The sequence below is a fragment of the Grammomys surdaster genome, unplaced genomic scaffold (genome assembly GCF_004785775.1).
Source record: "Grammomys surdaster isolate TR1022 unplaced genomic scaffold, NIH_TR_1.0 149, whole genome shotgun sequence".
Classification (NCBI taxonomy): domain Eukaryota; kingdom Metazoa; phylum Chordata; class Mammalia; order Rodentia; family Muridae; genus Grammomys; species Grammomys surdaster.
Window position 1 is genome coordinate 12,813,039 of NW_021604607.1, and position 8,635 is coordinate 12,821,673.

At 43.5% G+C, this 8,635-nt stretch overlaps 1 protein-coding gene across 1 annotated transcript in view; it reads left to right on the top strand.

The window, feature by feature from the left end:
- Thumpd2 (THUMP domain containing 2) overlaps window positions 1-6,604 on the top strand; it is a 38,688-nt gene extending 32,084 nt beyond the window's left edge. The window contains exons 9-10 of the mRNA XM_028765115.1: window positions 341-495; window positions 5,974-6,604. Coding sequence (XP_028620948.1) covers window positions 341-495; window positions 5,974-6,364 — 546 coding nt within the window. The 3' untranslated portion in view covers window positions 6,365-6,604. The remainder of the gene's footprint in view (window positions 1-340; window positions 496-5,973) is intronic.
- The last annotated feature ends 2,031 nt before the right edge of the window (window positions 6,605-8,635 follow it).

An 8,635-nucleotide genomic window follows, 5' to 3' on the forward strand; every position in this document is an offset into this window, starting at 1 on the left:
GATGCTGTGGGGCTGGTGAGAATTGGATGCTGTGGGGCTGGTGAGAACTGCCTCAGAAGTAGAAGAGGAGAGAGGCCTGTTTACAAGGAATGGCCGCCTAAGCCTTTAAAGAAAGCCTTAAAAATAAAAAAGAAATTGTTAAAAGATTCTCGTCCTTTGTGTTTACTCCTGACTGTACCCTGCCAGACCAGGGAGGATTATACAATAATACTGTTGATTTTTATCTTGGATCTCCAAAGACTTCAGAATCTTGTCTTTTCATAGAAACAATATAGAAACTCTGAATTTTACTGGATATGTTTTAAAATCCTTGTAGACAGGTGTTTTGTTGAGGCGGTAGGTCCCTGACCTTGTCGTAATAGGAGTCTCTGGTTCCTGCATTCCAGATTTACCACTGCCATCCCAAAGTGTGGATGTTATTATCTCTGACATTCCATTTGGAAAAAAATTTAAGTTAGGAAAAGACATCAAAAGCATTCTACAAGAAATGGAAAGGTAAGCTGTTGAGTTTATTTCCATAATTTTCTAGCTACAGGCCGTTTAGTCAAAATATATCATTGCCCTTAAGTCTTTTGCAATAGAATAATTTCCCCAAATTATTACTATTAATTTTCTAAAAGTTAGAAGTTTATAACTGAAATGCATTTTCTGAGTCTTCTTATACCATTAATCTTATTGAGAAAAAAAAAAGACTATTGTTTCAGTAACCAGAGTGGATAATTTAGATATCTGCTTCTAATCTTCACAAAAACCTGCGTCCTCCTTGTCAGATCCCATACTCTACAGATGAGAAACTGGGCCCAGGAAGATGAACCTGTGCCTGCTGAGCCACAGACCAGAATGACAAGATGGGACTACACTGGCATGAGATGAAAACGCAGAATATTGTTCATACCACATTTTCCAGTGTTGACCTCTGGATATAGTTTAATGGAAGTATTTTTTCAAGAGGTTCAGTGAGGCCTAAATAAACATTTTTCAGTCATTTATATTGATGCAGGAATAAATAGACAATCGTAAGGGATTATCAATGATAAATTACATCAGCTGGACATTTGATGGAGCAGGACATGAGTGTTGCTACCCTTCTGTGGGAGTAATATGTCACCGGTGTGTGAGAGAATCCAGTGTCAAGGCTAACATACCATAGGAAGTCAAAGCCTGGTTCAAGGTCTCACCCACCTGTTAGCTGTCTCACTGCATCTTGTCAGCTGGGCACATCACGTTTCTCATTTGTGGTGTACATGTGTGTTCATGTGGTGCACGTGTGTGGAGGCCAGAAGTCTCTGTTGGTTGTCTTTCTGTCTCACTCTCCACTGTTTTTGAGACAAGTCCTCTGAGCATGGTTGGAGCTCACAGATTTGGCTGGACTGTGACCAGAAAGCCCCAGGGATCTTTTTGTCTCACCACACCCCTTGCTGGGATCAAAGACACCCGCTGCCACATCACATGAGGGCTTCTACATGAGGGCTAGGGATTTGTCCTTGTGTGCACGGACATGTGCAGTAAAGCATATCTGCGTCTGCAATCCCAGTTCTCCTGTCTGGGCTGAGAGCAAGAGCTAGCTCCGGAATGACTCCTCTGACCCCCATGTGCGTGTGCTGTGGCATGCAGGCATGCAAAAATTAATAAATGAGGTAAATACATTTTAAAGCCATTCCCTGCTGCCTGGGTCCCTGGCTCTGTCCTGCTCAAAGCAGCACTTGTGATGTAGGCATCTCTTAGTCATCCCCAGATCTGATATTAATTCTCCTTCAGCAGGTTTCGCAACCCTGTCTTCATGTTAAAGTCATTGCATGAGCGTGTTTAAAATACTGTGGCCGTTTCCCGCCGCTCTCCACATCTCTGATTTTATTGGTCTAGGGCTGGGCCTGGGTATGTTTCTTAAAAGCTGCCACTTGTGATCCTGCTGTACAGCCCAGCTTGTAAGTACAGCCTAAGACCCTAACTGAGTTGCTCACTGCCTATTAACCAGTTCATGGCGAGATAATGAACTGTGTGAGCCGTGACACACATTTAAACCGGAACTTTCCAGAGAGATAATGACCTGACAAAAGATCTAGCTTTCTCTATTTTAGACATATCTACACGTCATGGGGTGGTAGGGTTTGGGCAGCACATGCAACAGTTGGAAGTTTCTGTAGAAATGAGACAGTAATGGGTGTGCCTGCCTGCCTACCCACTGTCAGGGAATTTAAACATTTACCACAGAGTCAGGAAGATGAATATTCAAGTTTCCTGCATGTTAAGAGTACCTCAGTTTAAAGTCCATGCATTTGAACATATGAGGAGTTTCTTTTTATTTTGCTCTGGCTTCCTTACTACCTACCCCAAGATTTTATGACCTGACTTAGTTTCAGGTTCATACAGACAACATAGCATAGTAACTGAGAACGCAGCCTTGGAAGTCAGACAGCTTGTTCCAGGCTTGGCTGTGACTCTGTAATTCCTCAGGCATAAGCAGAATGACCACTTCATGGCTAATTTTTCTGTCACAATCTATACCTTCAAGTCTTGTTCAGAGGGTTCCATGGATCTAAAGCTTTCAGAACAGTCAGAGCACTGGACAGCACTCAGCTTCTTAGCTCCTACCCAGACTTCCTAGCATAAGCCACTTCTGGGAAGGTATGTGAGGATGTGTATCCATAGCTAAATACATAAGCTTTTCTCCTAAAAATTCACTGGCATTTATTGGATCTGGACATCTAGAAATCAAAAAGAGGAGACTTGTGTTACTCAAATTAAGAAAAAAATGTATTCAGTAACCTATTCACAGTGATTGTGGAACTAGATGGTTCTGTGTGTCATACAGAAAGGAATAGGGATTGTCAGACAGATGATTGCTATGCTAGCAAGAGCTGCACATGTAGCTCACTTAATGATCTCGTCAAGACAGCACAGTTAGGAGTTTGGTGGAGCGTTTGGGCTTTCTCCTCAGCCATCCCCATGGAAAACACATGAACAAGACTTGAAATGAACCTTGATGAGAGGAAAGCGCCCACATGCTCAGGAGGCCTGGAACGCTTTCATGGAAAGAGAGTTTCCAGTAAAATTTGGAAGTTGTAAAAGAACTTTTAAAGGGGGCCATATTTTTATACATGCTAATATTCCGTGAGAAAGGAAGCAGGAAAGCCACTCAAGGACCAGTGACTACACCGACTTCCTGAGGTAGAAGGTTGGCAGTGGGTGGTTTAGATGGCAAAGACCTACTGTGTTCCATGGTCCAGTAACAGCTTTATGAAATCATCTACCCCTGGTCTTGCAGGGTCACATGCAGAAGAGAAATCTTTTCTATGGTTTGATATACAGAGTTTCCTCACCCTTTTAACAACAGGATTTTTGAAAGATATTATCATCAGTATCAAGAACTGAAATATTGCTGCTGTTCAGGGCAAGCATTTTGAGCAATATTATAATTTCTGAATAGCCCTTTTGTAAGAAATTCTGTGTACATGTACATGGAAAGAGGCCTCGAAGAGCACTCATCAGAGAAGTTTGGGTCATCTTTTCTCCTTTGTCTTCTCCATTATTTGAGAAACTTACAGTGAGTAAGCTGGTAGACAGCATGTGAAGCGCCTTGCCTTGCACATGTGCTAGAAGAAGGAGGTGGTAAGCAGACAGTGAATCTTAGCTGTCACCATTATTGAGCACTGTTACTCTTTTTTTCTTTTTTTTTTTTACCATCAGTTAAACTTTTATTGGCTCTAAACAAACAGGATTTTGCAAATCTTCATACCCCATAGGCTCAATAGAGAAAGGTTACTGTAAAATCACAGCTGCAATAAACTGATGCTGACTTCCCTGCTTAAGAGATTTCACTCTTCAAGAAAAAGGTGGTAGGGAGTGGCTATTGTGTGTACTTGTCAGGAAAAATACAGTAAAGGCCCCACTGCTCAGTCCAAAATACCTAAAGTGAGCAAAATGAAAAGGCTGTAACTGGATGTCAGCTGACAGATTATCCACTAAATGACCTATTAGCTAATGTCTTCGGTACTGCTGTTACACGGGCACTCGAAAGCTTATGTCTGTACGTTGGGACGATTTTCTTTAAAGGAACATTGGTCCAGACATATGTCAATGTAGTTAGCCATCTTCCTTTGGAGGTGTATACCAGCCATTTTTCTCATGTATCTGTACAATGGAATTATAGGACTGTTGGGCTCCTGCTAGATTATCCTGATTCTTATTTGCTCCAAACTGCACCCGGGCTTTGCCTTTCACTAAAGTGGCATTGATCTGCGTGATGACAGATTCTATTGAGTAGGCACTGCTCCAGCCCTGTTTTGTGAGAAGTTCCATACACAGTGAGCACTGTTACTCTGATGCTACTGCTGTTATGTAGTCTTGGGATAATTTCACAGAGGTAATGCAGGACTGAAGGTATTCTGTATTGTTGATACAATGTAACCACTGTCCCAAAAATACTATAGAAGTTTCCGTCTTCAAAAATGTTCATCGTCCCAGTGTTTCTGTCCTAAGCACCAGCTTCTCATCCTGGATAATGAAACGTGTCAAAAGACCAAGTGTTACCACTTCACTTGCATTTTCTTTGCTGTGTTCAGAGGTATTTGTAGTTTTATGTCTGTCTCTGGCATATAGCTGACTTCCTCCTGCTTGCTGGGCTGTGTAGAAGTGGCTTTTCTCCTCCAGCCTGGCTGCTTCTCCCAGTCCCTTCCTCAGGAACCATACTCTGCCCACTTTCCTCCCTTGTCTTCAGCCATTTTATCTCCCTGTTCTTCCTAAGAGGTTCCATTACTCTTTCTGGAGATGCTCTCAGAGATGTGTGAATGTCTGTATCCTGAACTAGATCCTGAGGACACTGTAGTGGGCAGGACAGGTTAGGTCCTGCCTGTCAGAGTGGGACAATGGTACACACCACAGTGTTTTCAGTCATGGTTGCTGTTGTAGAGCAAGGGGACAGGATACCCAGCTGGAGAGGGAGAACAGTCCTGGCTGTGCCTTAGGCATAGTCAAGAGATGCCTGTCTACAGAGGTGGCAGCAGAAGTCTAGGACCTGAAGGGTGAGAAGCACACAAGGGGAGGCCTGTTAAGTGGAGAGAGAGCAATGAAGCGAAGTAACTGAAGTCAGAAGCAGGTTAGTGAGTTTGAACAACTAAGGGAAGATCTTTGGCCAGAGGGAAGCGGGCAGGCAGTGGGTCTCAAGTACAGGAGCAGGCAGACTGCAGAGGAGCCTTGGGCATCATAGGACAGACTTTAGACGTGTGCTTTCTGAGTGGACTCTTCATTAGCAAATCATTATCTCCTTTCTGCCCTGGCCTTCTGTCCATCCCCAGGCTCACTGGTGGCATCTAACTATGGCTACTTGCTGGTTCTATCGCTTTTGACGCTTGATACCAAGCTCCTTTGGCCTTCATGGCAGGACCAGTGTTCCAGCTTTCTCTAGGGTGCATCTCCTGGTTCTCTTCCACATTTTGGCTTTGTCTTCCATTCACCATTAAACCTCCTGTCTCTGCCTCAAGCCCTGGCATCTCAGGACCCCCAGACTGTGCACCCAGCTGACCTTTGGGGCCCACCATCCATGGCCTCATTCCATACTGAGCTCTGCTCCCCTCTTTCTGTTTCCCCCACCAGGCTGAGCCGCCTTCAGTACCTCCTCCTGTTGTGTCTGCCGGCAGCCTTTTCTTTCTTAAGTATGCCGATTCCATAGGATTCTGACACTTGCCTTCTCTGTTATACAGTCATTTATTAGAATGTGACTACAAATTACTTTGAAGCTTGCCATCTAAGTAGAACAAAAATAGATAATTAAGGCAGATTTGTACTAGAGATTCCATAATTACTATAATGAATATGCATTATGGAAGATGCTACCTAATTATCAAAACTCTTGTATTTAAATAGATGAAATTAAATTTCAAATTAACAACTATTTTAAATAAATTGGAATGGTTTGTTGTCTCGGAACATAGAAATACTCATCCCAATTACGGTTTGGGGTTTTTTTGGTCGCAGAGTGCTGCGTGTTGGTGGCACCATGGTCTTGTTGCTCAGTGAAGATCACCACCAGCATCTTACAGACTGTGGAGGCAGCAGGACTTCCCAGAACAATGTCACTGACCCTGAGATGAAGATGCTTTTGAATCCTGACAGAACTGGTGCACCAAACACAGCATCACCTTCACAAAAAGCAAGTAGCCTGCAGTGTCTGAGCGGGGTGTTGCCCTGCAGCTCACTGGTGCTGGTGGAGTCCTTCAAAGTTAGCCTTGGGAAAACAGACGCCTTCATATGTAAGTACAAGAAGGCACACGCTTCAGGACTGTCCCCAGCTAGCTGCCGTGAGCCAGGTGCACATCCCAAGATGGCAACCATGCAAGAATCCCCTTGTCTCCAGGATTCCTTATAGCCCTGAAGCACCAAGTACACAGCCTCTATGGGTGGATGTGACCAAGAACACACTTGTCCAATAAGACTTCCTGCTTTTGGACTCTTCAGTATTCAGTTCTTGACATAGAACAGCTGATTACAATTTTGAAAAGACTTGATGTAAGAACTACTTCTTCCCAAAAGTCTAACTTTTAGAAATGAGGAAACCTTTATGTGTAACTGTTTTTATATATTAAACTTGATTTTTTTTAACCTGTAATTTGCTTATCCTTTGGGATGAAAATAATTTTTGTTTGCCATAATTGATGACTCATAGTTTGTAAAACGTCAGATAGTAGCAGTATGCCGTAATCCTTCAGCATGATGAAATGAGTTCTACGTGGATGGTTGTATACCACATGTGGGTGCTGGCTGGGAATGAAACCCAGGCCCTCTGAATGAGCAGCAGCTGCTCTTCCCCATGGAGCCATCTCTCCAGAACCTGGAATTTGCTTTATTGAAAAAGCATTAATAGTTTCCTTACTCTTCTTTGTAAAGAGTCATTGTGTTTCTTGTGTTTGCTAGTTAGAAAGAGAGACAGGGAGATAGTGAACAGTTTTTCTACTTGATCTTTTCTGTGTATGCTGGTTTGAATAGGTTTGACACCATAGACTCCTGTGTGAATGTGTGGCCCACAGAGCGTGGCACCTAGAACAGTGAGTGTTGTTGGTTGTGTAGCCTACCTGGGTGTAAGATGGCTTATAGACAGCAGTGTAAAAGTTTCTGGCAGGTCTTGATGGTGAAGCAATCTATCACTCCTGTTCTTACCAACTGCCATGGGATTCTTAAGGAACCCGAGGAACATCAGTTCTGTGGGGTAGTTGTTGTGGATAGCCCTGGTCTTGTATATTCATGCTAATTCTGCTTTCCAGGGAGGGGCTGCAGATAAGGAGTGAATCACATATAAAGGTGACTTCTTGTGAACTTTCTGCCCACCTTAATTTGTAAAATAAAGGCTAGAGCCGGTGATTGGGTAGTAGAAGGGGAGGTGGAGCAGAAAAGTTTGGGGGAGAGGGAGAGAAAGGAGAACAAAGAAGAAAAGAAAGGAGGAAGAGAGGAAGCAAGATGGCTGCGGATGTCACCCTCCTGTCTCTAGCAGTCTCAGGTGGTTATTCATATCAAGGTTAGGTAATTGGGGTAACGGTTCTAATTGTGTGGGCATGTTGTGTATTGAGTATTTGCTAATATATAAATCCATTAGTTAATCTTTACACTTTAGAGTTTTACTTTTCTGGGTTACTGGGAAGTGGGTCCTCCTACCAGGTGGTTATGGCTATGAAGGAACTAGCGGCTCCAGGGATGAGCAAACCAGAGCTGGAACACAACGACAGGTTACTACAGGAGCAAGCTAGAGAGAGCAGGAGCAAGCTAGAGAGAGCAGGAGCAAGATAGAGAGAGCAACTCGATGATGAAACCAGCTTGGGCGCTCCGGTCCTGCTGGATAGCTTGCTGAGACAAATGGGCTTAGAGCGATAACATGGAGGCCAGGCCGGGAGCTAGTCAGATGGTTTTCCTTCTTCATATATCTCCCACAACAGATATATATATATATATATATATATATATATATAAATTCTGATTATAACAGAACTTGACAGCCCAGGAGATGACATTCAGTTTGAGTCACTGCAGTGGTATCAGCCAGGGGCAACTTTCTCTGTAGAAGATATATGGGAATATCTTCAGATTTTAGCTTATGAGGGAGAGAAAAAACTGGAGTCTAGTGAATAAAGACAAGGAACTGTTAAGCATTCTGCAATGCGTAGAGCAGTCCCTCACAACAAAATACCACCAGTGCCAAGCTGAGAATCACTGGCTTAAGGCGGATCAGGAGATGCCAAGGATCACTCGAGACTATGCCAAGACAACCTTTCAAATGAAAGGATAGACACGTTGCAGGGAAGAGACCTCTTAGCCTTCCACAGAGAAGACTTATAACCAATAAAACTAACTTCCCACCAAGTAAGGGGAATATCTAGACCTCTATGCCATTGCTGGCTGGCAGTGTCATCCCTGGAATTCCAAGTGCCACTGCAGTCCACTGGTCAGGGTGGGGGCTCATGGGACTTCAGTGATAAGTGAACGTTTGACCATGAACTGCCTCAGAGTCCTATACCACAGATACTACCTACTAATGCCAAGGCACTTGTATAAATAGTTGTTTATCCTCTGACACAATACCTGGTAAAAGCAGCACAAGAACAAGTATCTTTGGACTTACTGTTTGATGCTCCCATCCAATGGGACAGAG